Source organism: Sminthopsis crassicaudata, chromosome 5 (assembly GCF_048593235.1).
Source record: "Sminthopsis crassicaudata isolate SCR6 chromosome 5, ASM4859323v1, whole genome shotgun sequence".
NCBI classification, from domain to species: domain Eukaryota; kingdom Metazoa; phylum Chordata; class Mammalia; order Dasyuromorphia; family Dasyuridae; genus Sminthopsis; species Sminthopsis crassicaudata.
Window position 1 is genome coordinate 299,097,557 of NC_133621.1, and position 16,207 is coordinate 299,113,763.

At 40.9% G+C, this 16,207-nt stretch overlaps 1 protein-coding gene across 1 annotated transcript; it reads left to right on the forward strand.

The window, feature by feature from the left end:
• Nucleotides 1-141: 141 nt before the first annotated feature.
• On the forward strand, nucleotides 142-2,763 carry LOC141542662 (galectin-1-like). Its single transcript, XM_074267246.1, has 4 exons — nucleotides 142-348; nucleotides 1,356-1,435; nucleotides 1,884-2,055; nucleotides 2,539-2,763. The coding sequence occupies exons 1-4, from the start codon at nucleotides 340-342 to the stop codon at nucleotides 2,683-2,685; spliced, it is 408 nt and encodes a 135-aa protein (XP_074123347.1). The 5' UTR covers nucleotides 142-339; the 3' UTR covers nucleotides 2,686-2,763.
• Nucleotides 2,764-16,207: the final 13,444 nt, after the last annotated feature.

A 16,207-nucleotide genomic window follows, 5' to 3' on the forward strand; every position in this document is an offset into this window, starting at 1 on the left:
CTAATCCCATCTTTCAAAGGACATTGGGGGGGGGGCGGAATGTGGAGGGGAAGTGATCAAAGAGTTGTTCCCATGTGGATTGGCTGCTGGCCCAGCCCCAGAGATAAGGCCTTTTGTGCTCTGTGTGGACTCCAAGTGCCTGAATGGGGCTGAGGAGGGGTGGGGTGAGAGTGTGACTGGCAGAGTAGGGGGAGGGCTCAGCTGAAGCCCTGGACTGGACCACATATTTGAAGGGGCTGATACTTCCTTGACTTAGCATCTCTGCAGTGGAGTTGGACCTTGTCCTTCAGGGACGGAGCTCAGCCACAAGAATCACCGGAGTATTTCTCATCCTTCATCATGGTCAAGGTGAATGCGCCAGAGGGTACATAGACCGAGAGTGTCTTTGCACATACAGGGTATGGGCTGAGGGTCCAGGTGTATCATCTGAAGTTAGGGCTTGGGAAGAAGAAGGGAGTGTCCTGGAACGAGTCGGGATGCTCTACCCTTCCTGTCTGTATGACTAAGGCTTCCTCTCTCTCTCCTTCCCTATCCCCTCATCCTTATCTTACTGACTCTGGAAAAAGCCGCCCTTTCTATTCCCAGCTTCATCCTGCATCTGTGAGTTATCCATGGCTGCTGATTCCAAGATCTTTCACAAGCTGCTAAGTCCAGACAGATCCTGGAGAAAGGGGAACAAGGGGAAAGTGGGAGTTAATGGATTAAATTTAAGGTGTCCCCTGACTCTCAGAGGCTGCACTTGAGTGGGGTTTGGTAAGTAGGATGTAGGAGGATTCCCTTCCTGGAGTAAAGAGAGAAAGAAAAGAGGGAGACAGGTAGAGCTCGAGCTTCAGACTTGCTGGAATGAATGACTGTCTTACAGAGTTAACTCCAGCCTATCCTGGTGGTATAGGAAGTGTCCTGGCTGAAGGGGATCCATTAGAAAGGCTGTAGACTGCAGACTGGCTGGAACGGAAGGCCAAGTGATTCACTAGAATCTTCCAAAATCTAACCTCCATCTCCCCTTTAAAAATAAAACCTCATTAACCTCACAACTAACCTTCTTGCCTGTTGTCTAGGAAGCCATCTCAGAAGACTCCCTTCACCCTTCCCCCCAATTATTCTCTGTTGGTTTAGAACATGAAGGGACCCCACATCTGTGCAGCCCTGGTTCCCTTAAGTTTCTCCAAAAAAAGCATTGGAAAAGCCAAGTGCCTTTACCTTGGAGTTTCTGCCAAAGTCACCCTTGATTCCTCATGCAAACTAGCCTGAAGGCTTCCTAGAACCTTCCTGAACCGTGGCTGCTTCCCAGTTGGTGCTCTGGGTCTCCTCAGGTTCCAGCCAGTTCCAACCTTCCTCTATTTGATCTGTTTTAGGATATGGTTGCCTTTAACTTCAGATTACTACCTGGAGGGACTATAAAAATAGAAGGAGAGATTCCACCCGATGCCAAGCAGTAAGTGGGAGGTGGGACACAACAATTAATCCCGAATGAAAGCTGAATATGTGAGCCCCCTGCTTGCACTTCACCTTGATCAGAAGCACCCACCTGGCTTTGCCTTGTGCCCAAGTAGCAGAGCCAGGACTCAGCATCAGGGGAAACTTCCCAACAGAAGCCATCCAGTAGCTAGAGTGGACAGTTTCATAGGTGGTGAGCTCTCTGCCTCTGAAAATAGTTCAACATGAAGGTGGTTACTTGTTAGATGGGGTGGGAGGGTGCCTATAGAAGTGAAGTCCTGGTGCTTTGGGCCAGGATTGAGGGATTGTCCCTTTGGGGGTCCCTGCACTTGCCCAAACTGTCAGGACTCCTAAGTAGTAGAAGATTACTTCAGGAATTCTCTGAGGGGGATTTCCCAAGATGCTGTGCTGCGTGTCCATGATGGAGATATGCACTCAATTACCAGATTTAAACTGAAACTGGGCAAGGACCGCTTTAACATTGGCATTCTACTCAACCCAATCTTCAACCATGGAGGGAAGAAAAATGTCATCCACTACAACTACATGACTCAAGGTGTGTGGAGAGATGACAAGAAGATGGAAGAATTCCCCTTTATGCCAGGGAGCAAGGTGGAGGTAAGACCCCAGAATCAGAACATAGAATGTTTCACCCGAGGAGGACCCAAAAGATGATCGTAGATACCCCTCACATTTGACAGACGAAGCTTGGAAGCAAACTCTGATAGGGAAAAGATAAAAAGCTAGAGGGGAGAGGGGTCAGTGGGTTTGCAAAGCCCAGTGCCGAGAAGCCCAGCAGCCCTTGAGTTGGGTGGATTGGTAGGGGAGAGAATTATGAAAGGCTGTGATCTCAAAGGAAGTAGAGAAGACTGGGATGCCCCATGATACGTAATAGGACTCTAGATTTCAAGCTGGAAGGACCCTCAGGAGCCATATGATCTGACCCCCTCATTCTATGGAAGAGGAAACTGAGGTTCAGAATGAAGAAAATATTTACCCAAACACATACTGTGTCTTGTAGTGAGCGTCTTGATTTGTAAGTCCCTCTTTTTCCAAGCCCAGGACTCTGGGTTCACCTCTTTCTACCTTCTTTCCATTCAGGTTTGCATCAACTTTGTTGGGCATTTTTTTCTATTATTTCTGCCTGGAAATGTTAAATTGAATTTCTTCAATCATCTTTGCTTACTTGAAATCAACTATTTTCAAGTTTCTGGTGACTTCAAAGTCCAAAAGGTGACCTTTGAATGAGCCCTCCAATCACAGAGGCTACAGACAATGCTTGTCTCTAGGAGATCTCACTAATAAAAGTGCTGGTGATGTTACCAACTGAGATGTCCGTGGTATTCTGCTCTGGAGTTGGGAAGGATGGCTGAGTGACCTTGGATAATCCCCTTCCCCTCAAAGGCCCTATGGTGACTAAGAGAAGGGTACTCATCTGGTGTCCATGGATCATTTTCAAAGGGGAAAAAAGCAATCTTTAATATAACTAACTTTTGTTTTCCAGATATTGCTATGCATTTTATGCATTTTAAATTTTTTTCTACTGTCTTGTTTGCCTTTTAAAAGAGTAGGGGAAGGATCAAAGGAAAGAAAGCAACTTTTAAGAAGAATGTCATATATAACATATACTGGATTGCTTGCCATTCAGGGAGGTGGGGGAAGGAGGGGACAATTTGGAACACAAGGCTAGGCAAGGGTCAATGTTGAAAAATTATCCATGCAGATGTTTTGAAAGTAAAAGGCTTTAATAAAAAATAATAATCATAAATTTAAAAAAACCAAAACATTCAGAAAATAAAAAATAACATCAAACACCAACACTTTATTTTGAGAATGAGTACGTGGACTTGCCCAGACTGTCAGATCATAACATAAACAAAAATGAAAAAATATTCTACTTTATATAAGACTTTTAAAATGAGGAAGGGAAGGGTCAGAAGGAGGGAGAAAATTTGGAACTTAGAAATTTTTTTTACATGTTAAAAAAAATTTAAATAAAAATTTCACAAGATGAAAGCACAACAGTACATTATTATGAGAAGGGGCCTCTGAGTTTGCCAGCTTGTTAAAAGTCCAGGCCATAATCCAAACAAAGATGACAAGCTCTAAGAAGTCTCCACCTCTGATTAATAATGTGGAAGGGATTACCAAGAATGGCAACCTCTGTGTGTTAGGGACCACGCTCTCTGGGCAGGCCCCACCTGAAAAAAAAAAAAAAAGCTGCTGAATCCAAACCAGTGAAATCCTGTGTCCCTTTGAAGACCAGCCAAGGAAGCTCAGAGAGATCTGCAGGTCAGATGGGAGGAGAGTGGGAATACATTCCCTGGCTCTGGAGTCAGGTTTAAATTTGGCTTCTGACACTCCCTGTCTAGATGACATTGGAGAAGCCCGGGCCCTCAGTTTTCTCAGGGGCAAAATGAAGAGCTTGGCATCCCAAGTCCTTCCAGATCTCTATATCTATGCTCCTATGAGCCCAACTCACTCCCCTGCCTCAGTTTCCTCCTCGGTAACATGAAGAATTGAACTCTGATCTCTGACGTCCTTTCTCTGAGCTTCTAATCTCTGCTCTTCTCCTCTGATGTACAATAAATTCCAGGATTATTTCCCATCAGGCAGGAAAGAAAGCAACAGATCAACTCCCAAGGACTCTGTATTTGTGGCTGCTTCTGTCTCAGCCTCATACTCAAAGGCTTTTATCACCATGGAAGGAGCCCAGAAGCAGTGGTCAAGGACACTGTATGTGCTCGGATATAGAGTCCAGGGCTCTCCACTGCCTAAGCTCAGACATGGGCTTCCCCCTCCTGGATCTGGGTTTGACTATAGGGCTAGTTGACTGCTCTCACCACATCTAGAGTCCCCTCAGCACAAGGGGGTGACTGGTCTATATTCTTTTGGGGACCACTTTGGGGACCCAGAAATTTTTATTTACTAATCTAATATTAAGATGATAAAATGCTCATGGAGGGACCCCTCTAAATGTACCCAACTCTTCTCTAACCCACAGCACCACAGGAACTTGGAACAGAATAAATTTAAATTTCTGTTTATGTGTCCATGGGCTGAAATGTACTTGGGAATGGAAGGTTTTCTCAGGGATGCCCTGCTCATCCTCAGCTACCCAAGGTCTGGCGTACATCAATCATCCCATAAATATGAGACTTCTATAAAATGATCCAATTAGGGGCAGAGAAGTCTCACATTCAAGGCTCTGGAATCCCAAAGGTAATTCCCTTCCTGGTGGGTCATAAGCCTTCTTTCTTGAAGACACATAGTGCTATCCCTATGCTGAGATCAAGGTGCAGTGTGGCTGTATATTCAGCCAACTAGGGTGAACTTATTCATAGAAGGTTCTACCACAAAGCAAACACAAGAGAGAAAGTTTGCAAAGTAATTCCCTCTAAAAACTCCCCATTTCCCATTTTTATATTGTCCCTTTGATAATCTTAAAATGCAAAACAGTTGATTTTACAAGTGAGACTCCTGAATTTTTTTTTAAAGATTCTTATATTAGATACAGAATTTAAATAAACAAAGAAACAGCAAGTGTTACATAAACACTGAAGTTCTCCAAAGTTTCAAAAATTGGAGAAAAAAAGTTAAGATTCTATACTAAACTGTATGAAGTTTTGTTACTGGCAAATTTGAACAGTATTATCTAGGAAACTTCTCCCTGCAATTTGGAATCAGAGAAGCAGAACTCCCTTCAAAACTGCACTGAGAAGGAGACCGCTTCCAGAATGACCAAGAGAAGATTTCAGAAAATGGTCATCGGCACTGTCTTATTAGGATTCAAGAAGATTTGATAAACTCTGTTAATATTGATGATCATTATTGACTTGATTTGGCATTTTGTTTCATAGAGTTTGTCTTTATGGTGACATTTTTCTTGGTAATCTTGGTGACATATCTATCTATCTATCTATCTATCTATCTATCTATCTATCTATATATACATATATTTATATCCCTTCTTAAAATTAGTCTATTATATTCCAAGTAACTCAATCTATAGTCTGATTGATGTAATTCAGATTATGAATTTACAAAAATCCTTATGAATTTAGTTTATAGATAAGTGATTCGGGGAGGAGTGAGTTTTCAAGAGGGAAAAACTGAGGGAATTAAGAAGATTAGGGCAACAAGTGGTTAATTGTAGGAATTGGGTGAATTACACTGACTCCATTATCTTGGGATTCAATTCTATGGCAAGCCCATTTCTTTTACTATTCAATTATGGGTCTGGTCCAAATTCTTTTCTTGGAAGAAACCTTTTTTTTGTGTGTGAGAACTGGGAAAAAGTCTTGTATCTTTGTTTGAATCTGCCTCTGAATGGCTGACAACCTGGATTACTTTTCCCTGTTCTTCAAGAGAGCCTTAACTAAGTATCTAAGTTGGGCAAACCTGATCTGATCCAACCTGGTCAAATCCAAAGATTAATGCAGGGAGTTTTCTCACAATTATATAACTCATGCTACCTATATGTCTTATCTTAAAAATCCTTAATAATTGATCCCTTTTTGTTGCCATATGCCTTTGATTATATACAGACACTCGGGAGAAGAGGGACTTCTCTTTTTCTGAATATAGGAAATGGCACCCATTGACTCTTCTGCTCAAAACTTAAAAAGTTCTTGATCTTTCCTCCAATTAGAAATCAGGTAACCTAATATTGCATTGTTTCCTTTTTTATTAATTGGCTTAATTTGATTAATAATTTCAATAATCAATAGATAAATTATATATAAATGACAAGTTAATAATTGGATTAATAAAATCTGTCTCTCAGTCTATTTGGAGTGACACCCTAAGGTGAGGAAAGGGCCTGAGCCTGATTTGTTGGGCAATTGCCAGTGTTGTTTAACGCACGTATCATCTTGGAAAACTTAGTGTCCTCAGTCATTTGGTCTCTCACTCCTAACAACTAGAGAGGGGATTGGTGCAAAGATTTTTATCTCACTTTTATAGAAAAAGAAACTAAGATTCAGCATGGAAATATGTCTTATTTATGGGCCAATGTTAGGGATAGGTGAGTGAAAGGACTGGGGAGCAATGAGAATAAGGTTTTACAATCAGACTCAGAATGTGAAACAGCTCTGGTTGGTGAGGGGCTTGAGACAAGGAGAGCTGTGTCTCTTCTGATCCATTCATTGCTGAGAGATAAGATGGAACTGGGTTCGTGATTTGGACATAAAGGATGATACTACAAGTAAAATAGGAAAACAAGAGATAGTCTGCCTCTCTGTAGAGGTCTGTAGGAAAGGAAGTAATTTATAGTCAAAGAAGAACTAAAGAACATTATGAAATGCAAAATGGATAATTTTGATTATATTAAATTTAAAAAGAAGGGAAGCAGAAAGGTAGGGAGCACATTTTTCCAGCTAATATTTCTGACAAAGGTTTCATTTCTAAGATACATAGAGAATTGACCCAAATTTATTTTTTTTTTGACCCAAATTTATAAGAATACAAGCCATTGCTATAAAACTGAACATACCCTTTGATCCAACAGTGTCTCTACTGGGTCTGTATCCCAAAGAGATCATAAAAGAAGAAAAAATATTTGTAGCAGCCCCTTTTTGTAGTTTCAAGGACTTGGAAATTGATGCCAGTGAGTTGGGGAATGGCTGAATAAATTATGGTTTATGAATATAATAGAATATTATTGTTCTATAAGAAATGATCCACAGGATGATTTCAGAGGTCTGGAGAGACTTACATGAACTGATGCTGAGTGAAGTGAGCAGAATCAAGAGAATATTGTACACAGTAACAAGACTATGTGATGATCAACTGTGAAGGACTTGGCTCTTCTCAGCAATGAGGTGATTCCAGGCAATTCCAATAGATTTTTGATGGAAAGTGCCATGCACATCTAGAGAGAAAACTATAGAGACTGAAAGTGGATCAAAGCAGAGTATATTCATCTTTTTGTTGTTGTTATTATTTGTTTGCTTAGGTTTTTTTTTCTTTTTCATGTTTTCCCTTTTGATCTGATTTTTTCTTGCGCAGCATGACAACTATGGAAATATGTTTAGAAGAATTGCTTGCTACCTTGGGGAGGGGGAGGGAGGGAGAAAAATTTGGAACACAAAGTTTTACAAAGGAGAATGTTGAAAACTTTCTTCGCATGTATTTGGGAAAATAAAATATTATTATTATTTTTTTTACAAGGGATTTCCTCCTTCAGATGGATTCTTTGGAAACCAAGCGGGTTGACTCTCAGTCCGAAGAGCATGGCCATCCATCTAGAGGGTGGTTCCCTACCCCTTCCTACTAGTTTAAGATTTTTTGTTCATTCTCAAAGTACTTTTCCACTGGCTTCTCCAATCCCGCTACCACCTCCTTCCCCAAAGGACAGTGTTGGAGTTTGGATGTGAGAGGAAAGGCTTGAAAAGACAGAGTGTGCTGTGGAGCGGCGCGACCCCCTTGATTGCCTCCCCTCCAAGAAAAACTTCCCATTTTCCATCCGGCCCCTTCCTGAGATACACTCTCTCCCCTGAATTGGCAAAAAGGGCCAGAAGGGAGGGCTGGAATATAGGTGGGGGTGAGGATTTAGCAGAAGCCCAGAGAGCAGCAGTCTATCTGAAGGTCCGACACCTCCCAGAGTTACACTCCTGAGGTTGGAGGTGAATGTTGAACTTGGGGGACCCAGCGCACCCTAGAGAATCACAGGAGCATTTCTCATCCTCTATCATGGCTAGGGTCTAGGCTGAGGGCAATCGAGTCCGAGGTGTGAACTGAAGATCTAGAAGTGGGAATTCTCCCGGGCTGGGAAGCATCGGGGACCTTTGGGGAAGGGTGTATTCTAGGGGGGCATTGCCTCCCCCTCTAACTTGTCCCCCTGACCTCTCCAAGGGCTGCCCTTTCCATGCCCTCCCCCATGGAACTTGTCTTTGACAAGCTGGTAAGTCCAGGCAGATCCTGGGGGAGCAAGAGGAAAGGGAGAGTCGGCTTAAATTTAGGGTGTCCTCTGACTCTCCATTGGGGTTGGGGGCGGAAGAATGTGAGGGAATCCCTTTCCTTGAGTAGGGAAGAAAGATGAAGCGACAAGGAGGGATTGTGCGATGGGTGGAGATGAAACTTCTAGCAGGGGAACAAACTTTCTGGATTAAATGACTGTCTTACTAAATTAAGAATCTTCTGATTCTTCCTCGTTTTAGCCCTGACCCATTTAAAAATAAGACCGAATTAAGCTCACCAATACACATCTTGCATATTCTCTAGGAAACTAGCTCAGACTATTCCCTTCACCCTGTCCCCAATTATTTCTCCACTGATTTAGAACAAGACCGGACCACACATCTGTGCTGCCCTTCTCCCAAAGGGAGCAGAACAGGAGAAGCTAAGTTTCTTGGCCTTAGACTTTCCACAAGATCACCCTTGATTACCCATTCTTTCTGTACCTCCCTCTCTCTTGTCAACTCTCTTGCTCCTGGGAATGGCTGGATCTTATTTAAGACCAAGACTTGAGGAAGCTCTTCCTGAAAACTTTCCTGGGGAGGATTTCCCTCCCTACTTAATGAAATAAGCAGAACTCTGGGAGAATGAGAAAGTGGGCAATGCTGGGTATATGGGGAAGGCAAGGTATGAGTGACCTAGCTACCAGAAGATTCCCCATTGAGGTATACTATATCTCCAATTCTTGGGATAGAACTATCTTCACTTCCCCCTTCAATTTTGTGCAAGTGTCAAGATACATGCCATGCCAGCCTAAGATAGCCCTCGGACAGTGTGACTGAGATAGAAAATATATGGGCCTGGCACCCAGAAAAGAAATGATGAACGGGCTGATTTCAGAAAAACCTGGAAAAGACTTACATGAATTGATGTTGACTGAAGTGAGCGGAATCAGGAGAACGTTGTACAATAATAACAAGATTTTGTGACAATCAACTGTGATATTTAGCTCTTCTCAGCAATACAATTAACAGGCTTGGTATAGAAAATGTTATCTGCATTCAGAGAAAAAACTATAGAAACCAACTGCAGATCAAAGCTTGCTATCTTGGGGAGGGAGGAGGAAAAAAAGGAAGGCAAAAATAAAAATTGGAATTCAACATCTTACAAAAATGAGTGTTGAAATACAAACTTAAAAGAGGTATAGAAATCTATCTTACCCTGCAGGAAAATAGGAGGGCAATGGAAAATGGGAAGGGGGAGTGGGTGAGAAAAGAGAGAGTAACCTAGGATATACTAAAAGATATTTAATATGTATGGGAATGCCTGCCATCTAGGGGAGGGGGTGGAGGGAAGGAGGGGAAAAACTCGGAACAGAAGGGAGTACAAGGGATAATGTTGTAAAAAAAAATTACCTATGCATATGTACTGTCAAAGAAAATGTTATAATTATAAAAATTAATTTTAAAATAGTTTTTAAAAAAAGAGAAAAGAGAGTATATTGGGGGAGTGATCACTAGCAAAACACTTTTGAGAAGGGATGGGGTGAAAAGAGAGAGAATAAACGAGGGAAAATACAATTAGTAATAGTAACTGTAAAAAAAAAATTTGAAGCAAGTTTCTCTGATGGAATATTATTGTTCTCTGGGAAATGATGAGCAGGATGCTCTCAGGAAAAAAACCTGGAAAGTCCTCCATGAACAAAGTAAAATATACTGTATACAAAGTAATAGAAATGTTCTGGGACAACTAGCTGTAAATTACTTTGTTATTCTCAGTAGTACATCCACAACTACTCTGAAGGATTTATGATGAAAAATCCTATCCATACACAGAGAAGGAACTGATGGAGTCTAAATACAGATTGAAGCATTCTCTAAAAAATAAAATAAAAAAATAAAAGTGTTGAAAAGTATTTTTAAATGTAATTGGAAAAAATAAAATACTATTAATATTTTTAAAAAGAAAAAGAAGTTCCAGATTCTAGTGGGCCAAAGGAAAGGAACGTCCTTTCAATTTGAAGCATCATATGGCCCCTGCATAAATTTTAAATGGAAAGAGAATCTTGCCTGCCAAATTCTATGATGGACATGATGGGACTCTCATTCTCTTTCCCTGGGGGACTGTTAATATGTTTGTCCCCTTGCCCCTGGAATTGTTTATTTACTAGTTTACTTATTAAGGAATTATAATGCTCAAGGAGGGCACCATGGCCCCTCTAAATGTACACAACTCCCTTCTCCCCCATACCACCCCTAGAAACTTGGAACTGAATAAATTTAAATTTCTGCATATCTGTCCATGTGTTGAAGTGCCCGTAGAAATGGAAGCTTTCCTCAGAACTATCATGCCCATACCATTGGGGCATGGGGGCGGGGGACTACAGCTCTCATTTCATTCCTCCAAAATTCTGGAAAGCTCTGCAGAAGATTTGAGAGAGACAGAAGGTACTAACTAGAACCCTAAGTGAGGGTGTAGCTGTGCATAGACACTGCAGATCTCAGGTCTAAATAAACTGGGTTCTGAGAGTAGATTAGACTTTAGAGGGGTTCCCACAGTCAACAAAGTTATGCTGGCAGACCCAGGACAGATAGAATAATCCCTTTTTCAGAGAGATGATATGGTCATTTGTTTGAGGGAGAGGATAACTAGGACCAGGTTATCCTCACTTGGGAAGTCTAAGAGAAGAAGGTGTGTGACCTCACAGACTCCCCGTGGCTGTCCAGTCTCACGCTGTGAGGAAGAGAAAGAGAAGGTAGGAGAATCCTGGGTTAGAATTGGGGGACTGCTCCGCCAGCTATGTGACCCAGGGATATCATATCTCCTTGGAACCTCAGCTTACTTTTTTGTAAAGTGAGGATCATGATCCAGTTAGAGGGACAGAAGTCTTAAATTTAAGGCTCTGGGCTCCCAAAGGTAACTCCTTCCCTAGCTGGTCAGAGGCCTGCTTTCTTGATGAGAACTATAATAATATCACTAATTGTGGCTTAACAGTTTCATCAAAGCTTAGAAGGCCCTGCCACAAGATGGACACAAATAGTCCACATGATCAATTCCTATTTCTAGAGTGAATTAAAGTTTGCAAAGTAATGCCCTCAAAAAAAGTAATCTAGTTTCCCATTTTTATATTATATCTTTGTGAGTCTTCAAAGACACAACAATTGATTTTTACAAATTAGACCCTTGTGAGCTTTTTAAAAAATATTCTTACATCAAGTACAGAATTGAAAAAAAAACAAGTGGTATATAAAAACTGAAATTCTCTAAAGTTTCAAGATTGGAGGAAAAAAATTTAAGACAGTGTACTAAATTGTAGGAAGTTTTGTTGCTGGCAAATTTTAACACCATTATCTAGGAATCTTCTCCAAGTGATTTGGCCCTATACCAAGATAAGGTCAAAATTAGTTCATGACTTAGACATAAAGAGTGATACTATAAGCAAATTAGAAGAATGAAGGATAGTCTACTTCTCAGATCTGTGGAGAAGGAAGGAATTTATGACCAAAGAAGACTGGAGTACATCATGAAATGTGGAATGGAAAATTTTGATTATATTAAGTTTAAAAGTTCGTGTTCAAATAAATCCAATGAAGACAATATTAGACAACTGAGGAGAAATTTTTATATCAAAAGGGTCTCATAAAGGCCACATTTCTAAAATGCATTTATAAGAATACAAGCCATTCACCAATTGATAAATGGTCAAAGGATATGGACAGTTTTTAGATGAAAAAAATTGAAACAATTTCCAGTCATATTAAAAACATATTCTAAATCACTATTGATCAGAGATTAAGACGATTCTGAGCTAACACTACAGACCTCTCAGATTGGCTAAAATAACAAGAAAAGATAATGATGATAAATGTTAGAGGGAATGTGAGAAAACTGGGACACTGATACATTGTTGGTGGAGTTGTGAACTTATCCAACCATTCTGGAGTATAATGTGGAACTATACCCAAAGGGCTATCAAATTGTGCATACTCTTTGATCCAGCAGTATCTCTACTGGGGCTGTATCCCAAAGAAATTATTAAAAGGGGGAAAGAGCCCCGATATGCAAAAAATGTTTATAGCTGCCCTTTTTGTGGTGGCAGAGAGGTAGAAACTGAGTGGATAATAATATTCCATAACATTCATATACCATAATTTATTCAGCCATTCTCCAATTGATGGACATCCATTCATTTTCCAGTTTCTAGCCACTACAAAAAGGGCCGTCACAAACATTTTGTCCATGTGAGTCCCTTTCCCTCCTTTAAGATCTCTTTGGAATACAAGCCCAATTGTTCTGTAAGAAACCACCAGCAGGCTGATTTCAAAGAGACCTGGAGAGTCTTCCATGAACTGATGCTGAGTGAAATGAATAGAGCCAAGAGAACATTGTACACAGAAACAACAAGATTATATGATGATCAGCTGTGATGGATTTGGCTCTTTTCAACAATGAGGTGATTCAGGCCAGTTCCAATGGACTTGGGATGGAGAGAGCCCTCTGCATCCAGAGAGAAGATTATGGAGAATGAATGTGGATCACAGCATAGTATTTTTGCCTTTTTTGTTATTTGCTTGCTTTTTGTTTTCTTTCTCATTTTTTTCTTGTTGATTTGTTTTTTCTTGTGCAGCATGATAAATGTGGAAATATAGAAGAGTTGCACATGTTAGGAATATATTGGATTTTTTTTGTCTAGGGGAGGGAATGGGGGAAGAGAGGGAGAAAAAATTTGGAACACGAGGTTTTGTAAGGGTGAATGTTGAAAACTATCTTTGCCTGTATTTTGAAAATAAAAAGTTATTGTTTTTAAAAAATAAGTGATTTGGAATCAGAGAAGCGGACCCTCCTTCAGAGCTGCACTGAGAATGACCTAGAGAAGATATTTCCTGGCAATAGAAAATAGAATTGGGTCTGCCTTACTAGTATTCAAGGAAACTTGGTAAACTTTGTCAATATTGATGATCATTATTGATTCGATTTGGTATTTTGTTTCACTGAGTTTGTCTTTATGTTGAAATTTTCTTGATTACCTTAATGACATTTGTATCTCCTTCTCAAAATTAGTCCTTTGCATTCGCTCTAAGTAATTCAATCTATAGTTGGATTTAGATTCATATTATGAATTTACAAAAACTTATGGATATAAATTGTAGATAAGTAATAAAGGGGAGGAGTGGATTTGCTACTCCATCTCCAATCAGAAAAAAGGAGATTAGGCCAACAAGTGATTAATTCTGGGAATTGAGTGAAAGACACTATCTTCGTACTCATTTCTGGAGCAAGGCCATTTTTCTTTCTGCTCAACTATGGGTCTAATACAAACTCTTTTGGGAGAAAACTTTTTTTCAGCTAAAAAAAATTGGAAGAAAGCCTAAACGCATTGTTTGAACCTAGTCTTGGGATATTAGACCACCTCTTCCAGTCGCTTAGAGACCCTTAACTAGATTTCTAAGTTGGATTAATCTGAAACCTGATCAGATCTAAATATTAATGCAAAGAGTTTTTCCACAATTAGACATTTCAAGCTATCTATGTCTTATCAGAAAAAATGATCCTGTGCTGATCATTTAGTTACTGTTTCCAAATGCTTTTAATTGTATAATGACACTGGAACATCTTGTTTTTCAGGTAAATGCACGTGTTGACTCTCTCCTCCCAGCTTGGAAAGTTGTTCATCTTTTCTCTAATTAGAAATCAGATTATTTAATTTTGTATTGTATCTTTTCATTAATTAGCTTCATTTGGTTGATTATTTTTCACATCTAAAAAAATCTGTCTCTCACTCTTCTTGGGGTGCAACTCTAACATGAGGAAGGGGTCTGAGGTCCAGGTTTGTTGAGCAATTGCCAACAAATAATATAATCTATAATAAAATAATCTATAATCTTGGAAGACCTAGCCTTTGTGTCCTCAGTCATTTGATCTCTCACCCCTAACAACTACAAAGGGTTGGGTATAAGGATTATTATCTCCTTTTAATATAGGAAGAAACTGAGATTCAGAGTGGAGATATGACTTGCCCATGGGTTACAGACCTGGCATTACAAAAGGTGAGGAAGTATGGAGATGCCAGGATTGTGGAGGAGATGAAGGGGCTGAAATTAAGCTCAGAATGTGAGGTAGCTCAGGTTTGGGGGGGTTGGGAAGAGGGGAGCTGTGTCTATGCTGCCCTACTTAACTGTTGGGAGCTCCCTCTGTCTGGTAATCACGGTCTTTGTTCCTCCAACCTCTCCAAAGTTTAATGAATGATTCTATTGCCCTTGAGATAGATGGTGGGAGAAGGAATAGTCAGGGGTGTTGAGCTTGCAAATATAGAGGGGCTGTCCCACAGGAGAGGATCCTTCTCAGTCCTTCTCAGTCCCAGAAGAAAAATCAGGAGGAATTTGGGGAAAATGCAGAGGGACCTGTCTATTCAATCCAACAATGGGAGATGAACAGAAGTGGAGTTTCCCATGGTTGGAAGTCTTCAAAAGGGGCAGGGACCATGTGGGAGTGGGGGTGGGAATGTTCTGGGGAAAGATTTCATTTAAATAGATAGATGAGGTCTATTCTAAGTGCAGATTTTAGTATTCTGTTAAGGGATCTAACTGATCTGTGTTAAAATAGTATGTCTAGGGAACTCCCCGCTGAGCAAATCCTTCCCACGTGCAAAACATAAATCATTTCTGAAACTTAGAGTCGTAGAGTAGAGATCCTTTGACTGGTTTGTGTCATTGACCCAGTGAGACAGTCTGATGAAGCCCTTCTGAGAAAAATGGGTTGTGTTTTAAAAATAAACAAACAAACAAACAAACAAACAAACAAATAAAAGAAATTGTCCATTTCAGTTAGAGTTCAGGGAAAATTAAAATTAAAATTCTTTTTTTCCTCTCCAAGTTCACATATCCTTTGGAACCAATCCATGGACTCTGGGGAGATCTGTAAACTCCAGGTTAAGACCTCATTCTTACACAGGGACCTCAAAAACTGAGAAGTTAAGGGACTTGGGAGGTGGGATTTGCCAGCACTTCTTAATTTTGAGGGAATGGATCTCGATGCATTAGAATGTTCTCCTCTTTTATTTCCATTAGGATCCCAATTTACAGATGAGGAAATAAATAGAATCAGAATGGAAGTGACTTGTAGCTGTACATCTTGGTCTTCAGGAGAGGAAAAGGAAGAAAAGAGGGAGGATGAAGAAAATCATAGCCTTTCCTTTCCCTCAGGAGCCTCATTTTCTCTCTTGCCCTTTCTTGACCATCCTTCTTTGGCTTCATGAAAGCTCTGTCCTTGTATTTCTTTTCCATAAGAGGAAAGGCCTGCAGGTCTCCAAGGAGAGGCTGTCACAGTCACCCATCTCCTGGATGCCATTACCTGGCACACCCAGGGACCCTGGTGGGGTATATAACCACTCCCTGTCTTGAGCTTTCTGAAAAAGCTCAGTCTGCCTCCCTGCAGCCTCATGATGCAGGCAGAGCAGGGAGTGATTGCTGAGAGCAGGCTCGGCCTTATACCACTTACCAGCCTTTCTCTCCTTAGAGACAGGGGGCTCAATGAGGCAGGAGACACTCAGAGCCCCCTGGGGAGCTGTCCAAAGACATGGGAGAGACTGGCTGATCCCTCGTCCCAGATTCCATGCCGATTCCATGCCCTCCTGCCACCCATCTCACTGTTCAGTGAACTTCCTCAAACCTAAGTCATTAACCGGTGATCTTGGGTAAATTATTCTCATCTCTGCCTCTCAGTTTCCCTACTTGACCATTTAACCACGCCATGCGGTGGAAAGGGCACTGGCCTTGGGGTCAAAGGACCTGGGGACCAAGCGTGGCTCAGCTCCTCGCTGCCCAGGTGACCCCAAGCTCTCTGTCTCCCCAGTGTTTAAGAAACCAATAGTTTC